This window comes from Nyctereutes procyonoides, unplaced genomic scaffold, assembly GCF_905146905.1.
Source record: "Nyctereutes procyonoides isolate TBG_1078 unplaced genomic scaffold, NYPRO_anot_genome, whole genome shotgun sequence".
NCBI lineage: Eukaryota > Metazoa > Chordata > Mammalia > Carnivora > Canidae > Nyctereutes > Nyctereutes procyonoides.
The window spans coordinates 17,199,072-17,216,596 of record NW_026575024.1 but is presented as its reverse complement, the minus strand read 5'-3'; the positions used below and the strand labels follow the sequence as shown (position 1 = coordinate 17,216,596).

The 17,525-nt window shown below is 44.2% G+C and overlaps 1 protein-coding gene across 3 annotated transcripts in view; it reads right to left on the bottom strand.

The window, feature by feature from the left end:
* PTPRT (protein tyrosine phosphatase receptor type T) overlaps window positions 1–17,525 on the bottom strand; it is a 1,038,801-nt gene that overhangs the window by 686,121 nt on the left and 335,155 nt on the right. For all 3 annotated transcript variants that reach the window (XM_055306331.1, XM_055306315.1, XM_055306321.1), the window contains exons 3-4: window positions 13,892–14,163; window positions 1,620–1,701 (exon numbers count right to left, since the gene is read on the bottom strand). In XM_055306331.1, the coding sequence (XP_055162306.1) occupies window positions 1,620–1,701; window positions 13,892–14,163 (354 nt within the window). The remainder of the gene's footprint in view (window positions 1–1,619; window positions 1,702–13,891; window positions 14,164–17,525) is intronic.

Genomic DNA, 17,525 nt, shown 5'->3' with positions numbered 1-17,525 from the left:
TGTCTCAGAGACTACCTCAAAACTGGGAGCGGGACAGAGCTGAGTGTGTGCAGTTAAGTGGACCTCAGGGAGGTCCAATCCATCCTGATGCAGCTGTCCAGTTTGAGGTCAAAGATCATTCTTTAATGGGCAGTTGATGCTGATTCCCAGAAGGCCAGGGACGGAATGGCTTCTTCTGGGTGAGGAGGATTAACTGCATTTCTACTAATATAAACACTGCATGGCCAGGGGGTTTCTGGGACCCTCTTCACCCTGTCCATGATTGCATGGACAGACCCACCTAAGGAAATCCCAAAGACTCAGCAAGTAACCCAGAGGGCAGGAACCTTAGGCCACAGTGACGAAGAATCTAGTAGGATCTCAGCACTCCTGAGAGGCTGGCTGGTTTTAGGGGAAGGAGTGCTCCCTCACATAGACACGAAACACAATTATCCCAAACACTGCCTTGCCAAAACCCCTTGGAACTTGTCCCAAATTCCTCCAGAGAGGTGCTCTAAGCAATGAGTCAAACAATGGCACTCTAGTGCCAGGGAACGAAATGATGTTTTTAAGGGTCTAACCAATTCAGTGTAGAAGTGCAAAGTGTCATTTCAATTAAAGCAACACGGATGGGGCTGGCACAAGAAGAGCTCCAACATGAAAGGACCAAAAGGCCTAAAACAACAATGGGCATGGCCCTTGTGGAGGAAATAGCCAACTGCACCATAGCCAATAGCATGGCTCATGGCTACAAGGAGGGAGAAGAGAGAGGCGCCCCCTAGGAGTTACATGGAAACAGCTGCTGCCAATGGGAATCTCCAACATGCAATTCAGACAGACTAATGGGGCTGGCACCCTAGCCCTCCTAAGGGCTGCTACAATCTCTATGCATATCCCTTTGCCTCAGCCACCACCACCCCCAACTAAATGTCACTAGACATGATGCCATTCAACTCCCCTCTGGGATTTCGTGACACTGGGAGCCATAGGTTCTTACATGAACACATTCTGATATCTCAGACTAAACACAGCAGAGAGGGACAGAACTCCAAGGGGGCAACTAGATGGACATGGAGGAGCAGAAGGCCTTTGAGAACTCTTGACACCATACCGAAAGTACTACCAATGGTGAGAAATCTCTCCTGACGCCTACAGAGAGCTGATGGGTGTACTTAAAATTACTTTTAAAGAATTAATAGCTTTGGGGTACTTTTCCCTGTGAGTGAACAGTGTGCTAATTTGCTCAGTGGTCTAATGTTGTTCTTTTTTTTAAGACAATTGCATGAGATTCTATCCAAAGCCCTCTAATTCTTCCACTTCAGTGGTCTGAATCCCACTAATAAACAATCAGGACTTGAGACTCCCTTAATGACAGGGAGAGATTCAAACAAAGATGTTTTGCCACTCTGCAAATTCCTGTAGGTGCTGGCCTGTTGAACAGGCCAGCGAAATTACGAATTTATTCAGGACTGATTGCATTGAGTATGTAAGCATTTTTGAAGGAATAAAAAGGAGAGAGAACCAGAGATGGTGGTGAGCTGAATGAACAGGCAAGGGGTGGGAGGGAGGGGGACCATGGGCTCCAAGCTCCCCAGTCTCATATGGAGCGAGGCTGCATGAGGAGGAGGGAACAGACTTACTGCATGGATGAGCAAGGACCCGGACCTCGTCCACAGCGATGTAGCCAGGATGACCCTTCAAAGAGACGGATTCAAATATCACCTGCAACACACAGGGTGGGAGTCAATTTTGCAGAAGTGGTTGTAGGCATCGTAGGAAGCTTGCCCAGCCCCCAAACCCTCTGTTTCAGCTTCCCACAAGAACCTCCCAAAGAGGCCTTTTATTAGTCTAGTTAGCTACCCTAGCAATGGACTTGGATTTTCAAAACAAGGTAAAAAAAAGGGGGGGGGAGGGGGGCACATTCTAATGACCAGCAAAAGAAAAGCCAGCCACATGGAACATTTCTAATGGATTTCAGAAATAATGCCTGAATGCAGAAAAACCACCCAAACATGGCCTGCAACCCCAATCTGCACCTTTTTCGTTACTGTTTCAAATGAAGCACAGAGAAGAACTACTTCCTAATATCCCACCTAGGAAGGTGGACAGAGGACCTTACCTTGGAAGCTACCATAAGCCAAAGAGGGTTTACCCTGATTTGATTCTATACCCCACAGGAATACATTCCACCTGAATTTCTTTTTTCAATTTTAATTACAATATAGTCAACATACAGGGTTATAATAGTTTCAGGTGTACAACAGCATGATTCAACACTTTTTTTTTAATTTCTTTTATTATTTATTTATGATAGTCATACAGAGAGAGAGAGAGAGAGAGAGAGAGAGAGAGAGGCAGAGACACAGGCAGAGGGAGAAGCAGGCTCCATGCACCGAAAGCCCGATGTGGGATTCGATCCTGGGTCTCCAGGATCGCGCCCTGGGGCAAAGGCAGGCGCCAAACCGCTGCACCACCCAGGGATCCCCGATTCAACACTTTCAAATAACACCCAGTGCTCATCAGAACAGGTGCACTCCTCAGTCCTCAACCCCTCTTTGTCCCACACCCTCTCTCCCCCTCCCCTCTCCCCTCTGGTAACCACCAGTTTGTTGCCTGTGGTTAAGAGCCTGGTTCTTGGTTTGTCTCTCTCCCCATCTGAATTTCTTAATAACACCTCTCGAAGATAAGCCCCATGCATAACTGTTGGTATCCAGGGATCCACAGGCAACAATTCTTGGAGTTCTCCATTCTGACTCTCACCCAAATGGTGTATTTCACTAGAACTTTTAAAACTCCCTTAATATATTTCTTTGTCACCCATTGTCTAACTTTGCCTAGGGGATATAGCCATGTAAGTGGTCACCACAACCAATGCCCAGGACCCTCCCTAATTCCAGTGGTCTTTATCTCCCAACCAGCTTCAGCCATAGCCATGTCCTTGTCCACTCCAGATACTGGAAGTTGCATCCTCCAGGATTCTGGCACAGCCTCCTGCCCGTTTTAAACCTGCTCGTTTGGCTTGAGTGGTACCCTGGACTTCAACCTTCCTAGGGTCTATTTGACGGCCTGGACCTCCTGTATTCTCAGCACACCCAGGATTACCCTGCAAGCTGGTTAAACATCCAAATCATTCTCACCCAAAGCCCCCAATCTTTCACATCATCAATTCAGTGTTGAAAAGTCTACTACAAATCTGTCTTGTCTACCTTCCATGCCCTACACATATATTCCCCTTTAATATCACCCACCCAATCCCAGCAGACACACACAGCAAATCTTCAAGAGGCAAGAGAACAAGAAAAGGGCTGACTTCTAACTTCTTGCCCATCAATCATAGGTTGGATTACACCTCGGATGGGGCACCTGGGTGACTCAGTGGTTGAGCATCTGCCTTCAGCTCAGGGCATGCCTGCAGTCCTAGCGAGTCCCACATTGGGCTCCCCACAGAGAGTCTGCTTCTCCCTTTGCCTATGTCTCTGCCTCTCTTTCTCTTTCTGTTTCTCGTGAATAAATAAAATCTTTGAAGAAAAAAAAAAAGGATTACACCTCGGATCACCACATGCCAACTATTGCCTCCTCTCCATAAGGCATGCCGGCACTCTTAACCCCTCCCCACCTCTGCTGTGTGTTCCAGCTACTTGGTCCTTCCTGGTTCTATCTTGTATCTCTGAACTCTCTTTTTATCCCTGATTTTGACATAAATAAATGCTTGGGCTTCTCTTATTCTTTAAAAGCTACCCTTTAGCAGTAGGTTCTGCACTAGCACAGTCCAGTTGTGTTTCAATCACATGAGGAATTCTCCAAATAATAGACTGATAATACTCTAGATAATAGTTTTATCTACATTCACTGTCAACACTTCCTTAATTCCCACTGCAAACCCCCATCCATTGTAATATGGACTTTGTCCCCAGCACTTCCCCCAGAGCTGCTCTCATGGCAGATTCTAATAACTTCATAGTTACTAAATCCAACAGATAGTGTTTCAATCCTTATCTTAAGAAGGAAGACAGTGCAGTGCTTGGGCTCCAGATCAGGATGCCTGGGTTCTAGTCTTGGCTATACCACTTACCAGTGTGTGAACCTGGGCAAGTTATCTTACTGCTCTGTGCCTCAGTTTCCTCATCTGCAATTACAGTGTCCACTTCTTTGGATAATTTTTCAGGTTAAAGGAATTAATGCACTATTTAGAACAATGTTTGGCACATGGTAGGTACTCAATGTGTGCTAATTATTATTATTAATTCTTGGATCATTTTTTACAATTATCAATGTTCATAGCTTCTTCCTTTCTGGATCTCTCTTGTTTCAGGCTCAAGTGACACTTCATTCTCCATTTTTCTCACAGAACTGGGATAACATCATGGTAGGTTTCTTTGTAAGCACTCCTCCTCCTATAACTATCAAATGTGAGGTTCCCCTAACTCATGTTTTCACTGAACACATTCTTCCTCCAATGGCTACCAATTTAGTGACAATCCCCCACCACAGTCCAGTCCAATTTAGTGACAGTCAGCTCCACTCCATACTCCTCACCAAACAGCAGTTTCACCCAGCTAAGAGATCTGTATTTTCATTCAGATATTATTACACAGATGACTCAACCACAATCTATATGCAACCGATCTGAACAGCTTCCCTATCAAATTGTCTCCCCTACTGCCCAAAAGGCTATCTTTCCTGAAACATGGGCCTCACTGGGTTGCCCTACGACCCATCCAGTTACTGAAGACTGGGATTTGGGCATCTGCCTGGGCTTCTCCTTCTGACTCGCTCAGTATTTTCTTTCTGATTCTGACTTAGTACTTCTAAATCTGGCCATGTCTTTCTAACTCTGCTATTAAGTTGAACCATATGAGGCAATCATTTTGTAGGTCAAATCTAGTTTGATTCTAGTCCAATGGCTCTGGTTCAAGTCTTCATTATTCTTCATCTCTACCACTTCAACAACCTACACAATGGACCCTTCTCCCTCCTGTCTTTCACTTCTCACCTCAAGCCTATGGATAGAATGTAAGATGGGTGATGAGACCAACAAGAAAACATTCATGTGGAATCTTTCTGTGGCCCATGTGGTCACTCCAAGTTAATGGATTCAGAGCCCAGCAGTCTCAGGGCGGACCCAGAGCTCCAAAAGCTATAATGAGAGAACAAGGAACTGGTAGAGAGGGCGGTGATGGTTGTGAAGAGGCAGCTTCCTTGGGTGGTAAGATCAATCATTAAAACCACACACATGACTGCCTGGGCATTATGTAAAATGACTTCGGGATGGCAGTCACATTAAACATTGAGCAGCTGGCACTAGCATGGCAACTGATTTGGAAGAGGGGTTTATTAAGGTAACAGGGTCTTTCAGAGACACAGAAACAAAAATGTGCAGGGAATGAGGAAATGTCTGCAGAAATAATAGGCTACCTGAAGGATAAATGCCACAGCCTGCAGAGGAGAAAGTCAACAGAAGACTTTCTATAAAGAATTATGTATCTAATTATGTTTTCAATAGCTGAAAGGAAAACAAAAGCAAAGGCCATAGGAAAAAAATAAAATAGAACATAGAAAATACATTTAAAAACACAAAAGCATTCAAACTGTGTAATAAAAATGACAAAAGAAAAATTATTTCTGTTGTGACAATAAATATAAATGGGTTAAAATAGAGAAAAGGTCTCAGACTGTCTAAATAAATAAAATCTAATTGTACACTATTAAAGGCCTAACACAAAATGACTCAGGTAACTTAAAAATAAGTTGAACAAAGGCATAATGGGAAAATGAAAATAAACAGAAAATAGTTGTAAAAATATGTAAAAGTGTCAAAGTAGAATTTAAACTGGAAAAAAATAAAAACCATTAAGTGGGTTATGAGCTCTTTATTTTTAATGCATGAGTTAAACTTTAAAAGAGAAAATGATGAGGGGGGGGGATAAAACACAATTTGAAAATTTTAACTCATGTCCCAGACTCTGACCAAATAGAAAAAACTAAAGATTTAAGTATGTACATAATATGAATAATAATGTATTTACTAAATACAGGTTATTTAACACAAAGATCAGATGACAGGCTAAAGACTAACTTCGATAAATCTCTCAAAGACAAAAACTGTATAGGTCTAGGTCTAGTATTTTCTAAGTTCTCTAAGGCTAGAAATTAATGACAAAAGCTTAAAAATAAATTTCTTAAAATTGAAATATTATATATTTGTATATATAATACCTCCCATAATCACTAAAATTTCAAAGTATGTTTTGTATGTTAACAAAAGTCTGAAACAAAATTAGAAGCCAATGGTTAGTTGAGAACAGTATTTGTAACATCTAGGTCAGCTAAACGATAACCTGTTTTGTGTCAAGAATTCTTACTAATCAACAAAATAAACTCTCCAAAAGAAGAGTTGGCATATGACTTCAGTACATAATTCACAAAAGATAAAGAATGGTAATAGTCTATGAATAAATTTTTAAATGATACCAGGAAGATTATGGAGGATGAATATTTTATTCCTTGAAATTTTCTAGATTATCCAATTGTTTTTGCAAAAAAAAATGAGCTATATTTACAACAAAAATTAAATGCTTTAAGGTACATTACATTTTTGTAGCCCTCTTCATGCTGTAGTATCAGTATGCTATATACCACTGCAGAGTTAACTCCACTATAGTACCTAACACCCTATCATACAGCATTATAACTGCTTGTTCCCAAATAATCTTATTCCCTAAACTCTAAAACCACTGGGAACAAAATCAAGGTCATCATTCACGCATTCAACATTTACAGAGACCCTCCACTGTACCAAATACTGGGACATATTCTAGGGTTATAAAAGTCAATGAGATGACTAAGGTCCTAACACCAATGAACTTCACATTCTAGTGAATAGAAAATGAAACTAAATAAATATATAAAATTAAACTCTTTTATGTTGGTATTATGAAGGAAATAAATAGAATATTGCAATTAATTAAGAGGAGGAGGGTCTACTTACTTAGAGTGGTCAAGAGAGAACCCTAAGAGATGATGATACTTAAGATGAGACTAGAAGGATGAAATTGGCCTATCAAGAAAAAATATGGTGGCAAGGGCAAAGACCACGAGGCAGGAAAGCACTGGGGATAATCTGGGAGCACAAGGATGAAACTGATGTGGCTCAGTTACAGTAAGTAAGCTAGAAAGGCACAAGGCAAGGCTGGAGCATTAGCAGTGGGGTCAGATGAGTCTTACAAGACATAGCAGGGGGCCTGAATTTTCCTCTAAGTCACTGAAAGGTTTAAAGCTGGGACTTGACATAATCTAATTTACATTCTACAAAAATCATCCTGGCTGTGCTGTGGAGATGGGTTAAAATAGATAAGGATCAATCAAAAGATAAGGATGGCTGTGATGATGGTGGTGGCTATGGAAAACAAAGATGTTGTCAGCTGGTGAGGTATTTTGAAGGCAGGTATGAGATAACTGCTGTTGGAACAAGAGGAGAAAAGTGAAGGAAAGTGAACTCAGTGAGGACTCTTCAATTTGGGGACTGAGCTCTTAGGTCAATTCTGGTGTCATTTATTGACACGGAGAAGATGACATGATGAACATGTGTGCATGGATACATAGGCAGGGCTACTTCAGGATTTCTTTTCGGTCTTATTAAGCTTGAGATGCCAAGTAAACATCTTAATGGACGTGTTGAGTAGGATAGTGGCATTCTGCTTTTGGAGCTCATGGGTTATGTAGGACCAGAATTACAAATATGGCAGCTTTGGCATCTAAATGGCATTTAAAGCTACAGAACTAGGTGAAATCACCATAGAAGGCAGAGCAGGTAATTCAGAGAAGAGAGCTTGGGCTCAAGGTCAAGTGCTAAAAGCCCAATAGAGGATTTTTGAGGGGATGTTAGAGATGGAGCATAATTTTAGGTAGAGGGAAATGAATCAAGGTAATAGGATCCAACACAAAGGGATGGGGTGAGGGATCAATGAAACAAGCTTCCAGAAGGAGTCGTCAATTGGGGTCAGGACTTCAGTGAGGGATTAGTATTGAGCAGAAAGGGTACCTCATCAACTGAGACTGAATTATAATAAAAATAACAAAAGCAAAAATATAACCACAATTTATAATAAAGGTTGTCAATACTGACCATTTATTATATGATCTTGACCCAGTCTCTCAAAAGCCCTAAAAGGTGGGGCCAGCTGCATTACCAAAGCTCAGAAAGGGAGCCAGAGGCAGACTGGGAACCAAAGCTCTGGGCTTCTGGCTCACCGCACACAGCCACACCCCCTACTAGGCTTCAACGGAAAGCAGTTCAACTCTCATTTAACCAAAACACCTGGTTAAGTAGAATTCTAACTCTTTTCCCAGTTTGTCAAAGTACAACTTAAACTCTTCTAACACATGGGATTGTTTCTCCCATTATGACCCAGTGTCTAACTCATGTCATATCATTTTCATTCATGCAGCCATGAATGAATGCAAGGCTGGTCAGAACGGGTGATAGTGAAACACACCTTTGTTCACTGTTCTCTCTTCCTTCCTCTGCAGAAATAAGAATTCTAGAATGAGATAGGAAATCTTTCGGACACCTGGGTTGCTCAGCAGTTGAGCGTCTGCCTTTGGCTCAGGTCATGATCCTGGAGTCCCGGGATGGAGTCTCACATCGGGCTCCCTGCATGGAGCCTGCTTCTCCCTCTGCCTCTCTCTCTCTCTCTCTCTCTCTCTCTCTCTGTGTGTGTGTGTGTGTCTCTCAAGAATAAATAAATAAAATCTTTTTAAAAAGAGAGAGATAGAAAATCTTTCTTTTATCAGAATTCCTCTTGAGAATCTATTTTGTGAAGCATCAGGATAGGTGAGACTTGGGTTTCTCAAACAGGGGGAAAAAATACCCCATAAGAAACAAAGAATGCTCTCGTTTTCCATTAAATGAGTTAATAATCATAAAGGTTTGTAATATATAGGGTAAGATGTTAATAAATATTGCTGTTATCCTTGTTTTTACTCTGGGGAGAGTGATGGGCAGTAAGAGGAGAAATGCCAGGGAATGGTGGTAGGTCTGGGGAGGGAAAGAAGCTATTGGACTGTCCTACATAACTACCTCCTGTAGTCCACATCTCAAGTTTCCACTGAAGTTCCTACACTCGACCGACTCTCTGATGTGAGTCCTGACTGTCAGAATCTGGCAAAGGCTGGAGTCAGGTCCATGTGGAGTTACATGGAAACAAAGAAGCACATATGGTGGCAGGAACAAAGGGAGATGGGAAAGGTGGTGGAGAGGAAGTACAGAAGCACAGAGAAAGAGACCATGGCAGCCCACAGAATCCTTGATGAAGTCTCCAGACTCATGAGATATTAGAAGGAGGGTCCACAGAATTTTTATACCACAGGGCAGGCTCTGGAGACACTGAAAATAAAGGACTTCCCAAGGCAGAACTGAGTCCCCCGCTGTCACTGCCCCCGTCACTCTGAGCAAAATGTTCACAAAATGTGCAGGAGCCAAGAGGCTCCCGTCTTTGCCATGCCACTCCAGAATTATAATTTTTTTCTAATAAAAACCATGCAAGCTGCCATGAGATAGACCCCCTCGATGCCTGGAGAATGAGGAGTCAACAACACAGATGTAAGATTGGATATTATCAGAAACAGCCAGAGAGAAAGGAAAGGGAGAAAGTCCATGCTGGACCCTCTCAGGCCTACCTGGACCCACGTGCTGAGGCAGGTCCCCTCCACACTGAACTCTCAATGAGGCTGGCACTAAGAAGAGTAAAGAATTGTAGAGGCTACTTTAGTGCTTACAGAGGGTAGGGACGCAGGGCAGAGAGTGAGCAGAAGTAGGCCATGCCAACACCCAGGGATGCCTCATGTCAGAGGGCAGGAACCCTGAGAGGCAGGGATGGGGCGGAAGGCCTAGGCTAGGAAACCTGCCTTCTCTGCAGGACATTCTTCAACCCCAAGGCCACCACGTGACCTACAGTCAACTACACACGCCCCAGTCTCTAGAACCTTAGAGACCCCCTAGTACTTGCGTGGAAAAGCACAAACCTCTCCCTATGCATGAGCTGTTGGACAAAGCCAGGAACTAATTTTCCAGGAGAGGCTCAGAGATGAGTCCCTCTCAACCTCTCCAAAAAAACCAGATAGGATGCATGCTGGGAGAAGGGATCAGGACTGGCACTTTATCCTCCCCTTTTGTAGTCCTTGAGCAGAGAATCTCTACAGCAGAAGTTTTAAGGGGCTGCAAATATTTTCTCCAAAGAGAGAAAAAATGTTGGCTCACCAGCACCCCTCTTAGGAAGACAACCACATATTTTGATGAAGAGGGATTGCTTAGGGTAAAATCAAGAGTCTCTCTCCCACCTCAGCCCCCAGAGGCCTGAATAAGACAAGGAGGAGGGTTTACTGCTCAGTGGAGAGGGGTGAAAGGAAATGTGTGTGGGGGGTCAAGGGTGGGAGATGGGCTCCCTCTGTGAGATGCACCCCCAGAACTGCAGAACTGCACGTGAAGTCACTAAACTTACAGAGTGCCATATGCCAGTGCCCGATCCCTGAGAAAGGGCCTGGACTTCAAGTTCAGCTGAATCCAAACCTGGAAGGCCCTAGATTTCATATGTCTACATAGCAATTATAAGCGCTAAATAAAAGGCAACTTCACCCAGGCAGGTGCTGGAAAACAGAGTGAGCAGGTGGCTGTAAAACTGATAAAAACTTCTCTTTTTTTTTTTTTTAAACCTTGGGACAGAACAGTTCAGAATCATTAAAAACATAAAATAGAGTTAATATCACCTGCAAGGGGGCAGAGATCTAAAGTACAGTTTAGGTGGTTTTAATAAGCCCCTGCTCCCCGGAGAAGAGGCAGGTGTGGAGGTACCGGGCCAAGGGACGTTCATCCCTGGCCCTGCTGAGACCCTGGCGCCACAGAGCCCCAGTAATAGGAAAGATGAAATTTCCCTGTTTATTACAGAGCTAAAAGTCAATTTTGGAACTATGAAATATGACTTTAATAAATGAATACATAAGCCATCACGATCTGAGTCCCAGCACTGCTAAAAACTAAAACTGTATTTAGTCTGCAGAATCATACATATAGGACCAGAGCTCGGGGTCTGATGAATTTTAAAATCTACTCTGTAAGTGTCTTTGAATCTCATCTCTCCCCTGGATGTATGTGTGGGCAATGACTCTGGGAGCATGTAGGTGCACTTGTGTGTGTCCGGCCATGAGACTATCCATTAGTGGCTGTGTGTGTGCGTCTATGAGTGTGTGAGAGAGAGAGAGAGAGAGAGAGAGAGAGAGAGAGAGAGAGAGAGAGAGAGAGAGAGATTTATCTGTTAAACTGCTGCTTCTAGTACATTAGTGGTTTTCTCACCACAAAGCTCAGAGCAGAGGATATAATGTGTCGTAATGATGCTGTAGTGGCCAACAAGTTGGAAATCAGAAAATTCTCCCAGATGAGGTTGCTTATCACAGGGATGATAACTAACAGAGGACAGCTCAACTGTGGTGGGGATCTCTGCACAGAAGGCACCCTGCCTCCTTCCTCTTTTCCTGTTCCTCCTCCCTTCCTTCTGAACAAGTGCTGAATCCCTCCACAAGCCTGACATGTTAATATATACGCTATCTCATTCAATCCACTAAAGAACCCTTCATTGTACCTATTTCCTTCTTCATTTTACAAATGAGAGAACTGATTTAAAATGATGACAGGATACATCAAACATTACACAGCTAGTGAGAGGAAGATTCTCATAATGTGCTTTTAACCCCTAAAGCAGGAAACTTGAGCTTGGAGTCAGAGGACCTAAGGAGAATTATGGGAACCTCAGTTTACCAATAATATGCCCTGGTCTAGAACAGAAGACATGTTGCTCTCCAACACAAGGAGATACTACATAGATAAATGAAAGGCAATACACTTACCACAGAGCTGGGACAAAAGAAATGCCCAAGAAATGTCCTCTTTCCCCTCCATATCCTACCAAAGAGCAGGGCCAGCAGTGCTACTGTTCCTCTCCTGGATTACTTTTCCTGCTCCTAAGACTTGCACCTATAGCCCTATCCTATAATCCATCCGCGTTGGGCCCTAGATAGGGGTTTCTAATTGGAGCTCTGATGCCTCACTGGGGAAACCCATGGCCTTACAGACACAGTTACTTTATACTTAGTTATATGGTGGCAAGGGCAGTCTTGAGATTAGGCATCCAGGTTCTGGTCACAGCTTTTCCAGTGATTTGCTGAGTCCTCTTGCATTTCGGTATCCATCTCTAGACCTCAGTTTTACTACCTACATCAAGGTTCAGCAAACTAGGGCCTGGAGGTCAAATCTGGCCCACAACTTGTTTTTATACATAAAGTTTTATTGGAACACAGCTGCATTTACATATTATCTATGGCTGCCTGCATGCTCCATCTGAAAGGACTGTATCGAACATAAAGACTCCTAACTCTGGGAAACGAACTAGGGGTGGTAGAAGGGGAGGAGGGCGGGGGGTGGGGGTGAATGGGTGATGGGCACTGAGGGGGACACTTGACGGGATGAGCACTGGGTGTTATTCTGTATGTTGGTAAATTGAACACCAATAAAAATTAATTTATTAAAAAAAAAACAAAAAAAAAATGAAAGGACTGTATCACAGACATTGAACTGAAGGATGTCTCAGAAGCTCCCAGCCACTAGCCTTGCCAGCTTCAGGTCCATTTTCTGCCTCAGACCTTAAAGAAATTTCTCTAAAATGCAGATCTGACTATGTCACTTTCTTACTTAAAACCTTTCAACAGTAGGCTTGGAGATAACCACAAAAAGGCAGAAAGGATTTATAGGGGTGATGAAAATGTTCTAAAACTGCTTTATGGTGATGACTGCACAACTTAGATTTACTCAAAATTACTGATAACATAATTAAACAGGTAAATGCTAGGATATATAAACTGTACCTAAATATATAAAGTTGTTTTAACAAAAAGAAAAGCTTTCTAGGGTCCCAGGCCAAGTGGGCACAGAGCTGTGCTCCTCCAGGCGTGCTCCACAGACTGCCAGAAGCCTGTGCCCTGGGTGTCCTCAGCACACAGTGGTGTAAGTAGGTGGAGTGGGAGAAGTGTTTGCAGCAATGTGGCACTGCTGTGACATTTTTACTACAGTCATGAAAGTACTGGTCCACAATGAGTTGAAAGGGAAAAACTCTTCTTTCGCAACAGTTGGAGTAGCAGTGCTGTAGACGAGGGATTCCCCTGAATCTCCTTGGCCTGGCATTCGAAGCCAGCCATGACCAATTCGCCTCTGCAAGCTTAACTCCCTGCATATCCCCTTTGTGACCTACCCTTAAACAAGTGAAAGTTTCCAAACTCTGCAAAACTCACTCCCTTCCTCCTGCAGTCAACGGCATGTACCATCCCTGACAAAATCAAATGCCTTTTTCCTTACTTTTTCAGTAATTATTTATTCATCCTTCAAGACTTCACCTGGCTGCCACCTCTGCCTGGAAGCCTTCCCAATGGCTTTCCCCCAAACACCCTTTTCCCCAGGGGTGATCTTTTGACTAGTTATCCCAGCTCTCAGAACCTCAAATTTCTTGTCTGTAAAATAAGGATAATAATAGTATGTCCCTCAACTAATCGTTGTAAGCAATCACTTTATAAAAGGCTCCAATGTCTCTGTTCCCCCCAGCATCCCAGAGAGCCCACTATGTCCCACTCTACAGTAACTGCTTAATGATCATTGGTCTCCACGTCCCAAGCAGGACCTCCAGGGAGGCAGGTGCCCTGCTAGATCACCTCTGTACCAGCAGGGCCACACTAAGAGAAGCTCAGGAAACATGAGGTGCACAATAAATGAGTAAGTGAAGTCCTTTCTTAACCTCACAAGTCTAGGGAAGGCAAGAGGTACAAAGATTTAGGATTACTTTTCAAAAAACAATGAAACCATAGCATGCCATACCTGGTAGAAATGTGGCCAGAAGGTGCTGATGGCAAGCTCTGCCTTCACCCAGCCCTCGGTGACGACCCCAGACACGTTCCAGACAGGGTTCCCCTGGGGCCCGCCGTTCACCTTTACATAGACATTCAAGGCTCCTGGGCTGGACCTGTCACGGCTGGAGAAGTAGTAATGGAAATCGATACAGTGGGTGTCATTCTCCTTCAGGGTTGGCAGGAGAAGGTGGGCTTTCTGGCCAGAGGCCCTCCCAGAGCTGTTCACCATCATGAAGGATCCTGGAGACCCACAGAGGGGATGGGAAGTAAAGACAAAGAAAGAGAAAGAAAATCCTCCTGATCATCAGTCATACCCAAACCATGGTGGTCAGAAACCAAGTCACTCTAGGAGGGCCTGACTGATCCTGAGGAAGCCACAGCCCTCTCTCTTCTTCTATAATTGGGACTTTTAATAACTGCTCAGCAAGGCAGTTTAATAATTAAGAGATGGGGGCATCTGGGTAGCTCAGTCAGTTAAGCAAGCAACTCTTGATTGAGACCCAGGTCATGATCTCAGGGTTCTGGGATCAAGCCCCGCATTAGGCTCCAAGCTCAGCACATAGTCTCCTGAGAATTCTCTCTTTCTCTCCCCCTCCCACTCTCCCCACATGTGCTTTCTCTCTCCCTTTAAAATAAATAAAACCTTTTTTAAAAATTAGTCATAAAAATTAAGAGACCGTAACACGTATGAATATTTCTACAAAGTAGACAGTCTATAAACATTTACAGAAAAAACATTATATCTAGCAGGTCCTAAAGGAAACATGGAACAAAACCCCAGGAATACAGTCAAATGCAACTTCCAAGAGTAAAATGTGACATACAAACCTTCGGCAAGCTCAGGCTATCTCAATGGAAGCAGCAGCTCTACAATATAGGAAGTGTCATTTGAACACAATCACAAGGACTCCAGCATTCAGTACAAAGAATAATTGCAAACTATCCCTTAACACTGTATTCAGCACAGGGAATGATTCTATATATCATAGGAGGGCATATAAAAAGTAGTATAAACTCTGAAGAAATGTGAGAACCAACCAGAAGATACTCAGCCTGGAATGGAGGGTAATACTTGCTAGGTGTCTTTTTAATATACTATTCAATTTCATCTTCAGAATGACCCTGGTAAGTAGAGGATTTTCATTTTATTTAAAGACTGAGTAACTTGCCCTGGGCCACACAGTCAGGAAGGGATGGAGGAAACCTAGATTCTCTCCAATTTGGCATTTACACTATTATTCTGCAAAAAATGTGACTACTGTTTATCAAGCACTAAGCAGGCTGCCAGCCCATAGAGAGGAAGTGAGCATCTTTGGAGTTGCTTTGACAGATTAAACGGTTGTTTCTAGTTCTTCTAGTTCTCCCTGGATCCATGTCCTGGGCCTCCCCGAAGAAGCAGAGGGTGTGTCCCCATCCCTTGACTTTGGGCTGCACTTGTTTTGGGTCAACAAGATGTCAACGGAATGAATCAAGCAGAGGCTTGAAATGTGCTTGCCTAGCGGGGCTTGCCTTCTTGTGCTACCACCCCCTTTCATGAGAAGAATGTGCCCCAGGTAGCCGCTGCCCCTTTCAGCTTAGGATGGAGAACAGACATGTGTGGTGGAGAATGGAGCTCAGCCAGCGCTGAAGAACCAAGCCATCCCCACTGGGCAGCTAGGAGCACAGCAGTGCGGTCAATAAGCCCAACTCAGATCTGCCAGTCCACAATGGATGCTCAGACCCAGGAGTGTGAGAACAAATGCTCACTGCTGTTTGCCCCTGAGTTCCCTCTCCATTTGCTGGGCGGCACGACTGTGGCAACTGCTAATTGATAAAGGTGTCTGAGCGGCAGACCTATGAAAAAAAGCACAGGAGGCTTATTTCCATTCAAAGGGCCTTCTAACAATGGCCCGGAGACAGAGGGAGTTCCCTGCCACTAGAGGTGGCTAAACAGAGACTGGACAATGGGAAAGAAATCTAAGGAAATCCCACGACCAACTGTGAGGGTTGAACTTGTGACTTAAAGCCCTATGATGCTATGAAATAAACTGCATCATAAAATACAGTGGATAAACTCAGGGGATCTGCGATGAACATACCCACCTTGAAAAGCACTACTGCATTGAAATCTTACTTTAACCACTAAAATCTTACATTCAGGATGAAACCTTAAGACTGCTTATCCTCAATCAAGATGAGCCACTTCGAGAAGCAGCCTCATTTATTCACCCTAAGACCCAGAAGACTAAAGCTAGTAAATGCCGGGCAATCTGTTGCATGTTGGGATTCTAGAGGGTACCACGCACTCGTAGCCAATCCTCCCTGGGTTCTGAATGAATTTAAAAATTGACACAGGAGGGTGGGGGGCACCTGGGTGGCTGAGTTGGTTAAGCATCTGGCTCTTGATTTTGGCTCAGGTCGTGATCTCTGGGTTCTGAGATCAAGCTTGGTGTCAGGATCTATGCTCAGTGTGGAGTCTGCTTCAGAGTCTCTCTCTCAAACAAATAAATCTTATGAAAAAAAAGACACAAGAGAGAGAGAAGGGAGGAGAGGAGGTGAGGGGAGGGGAGTTCAAAACTCTATTTTATTATTCACAGAACTGGATTAGGAAAGTAACTTGGACTTGAAGCCAAATGAGGCTTCCTGCCTTTTTTTTTCTTCTCCGTACTAGCACACACAGCAGCTGGCTGGTCATGGACTTTGTCCTGCCGACTCTACCCAGATCCCTAGGGTCTGAGAGATCCTCAAGGGATGACCACACAGGGCCCCTGGGTAGGCTCACCCTCAACATGAGCCAATAAGAAGCAAGCACTAGGCTCCCAGTCATTCACCATCCCACCAATCAGAAAACCGTCTGCCTCCTAGGACAAGGGTCACTGAAAGCAGTGCAGAGGCACATCTCCCCTCACACCTCCGTGTTTCCAAGAGTTTCCTTGTTTACTGCCTGGCAGTAACACAGGGTAAGTAGAGAGATGTCCCTTGTCAGATGTAATCTCTGTAATTATCACAACCTGCCCAGTGAGGCAGCAAGGAAGGAATCCCTGCGTGAGAGAGCACAGAAAGAAGACTGGACTAGCATCCATGCTTGTATGTGTTCATCTGCATCCCACAGGGTTCCAGAAGGTTTCTTGGGGACAGATGAGTGAGATCCCACAAGCCCCATGAAGCTTGGGTGACTGCCCCTTCCACAGAGGTATGGCACAGCTATGGGTAGAGAAGGCAGCCTGAAAAGCGAGCAGTGCCGGGCTCTCTTCACTCCGAATCCCACCATGCCCCGTGGACATTGCAGCTCCTGCCTCCTGGCAATCCACACAGGCTGCCTAGAATCTGCAGCACCGCGAGTCAGGAGGGTTTCTCTTCCACCAGCCCAGGCTCCTACTTCTTTTCATCCCAGTTCCAATGGTGAAGCAAGCTCACGGAGGAGGCAAAACCACAAAACCTTCATCCACTCCCAAGAGTCTAGGGCTACCCTTTATCTTGCTGCCCTGATGACTGTTGGTAGAGGATGCTTCAACCCCCCGAAGACAGAGCTGGTGAAAGTGCTTGGCCCTCCATCTACCCTCCATTTGGAGAAACTGCTGGTTGATGAACAGACCTGTCCTCTTGGTTCTGGGCACACAGCT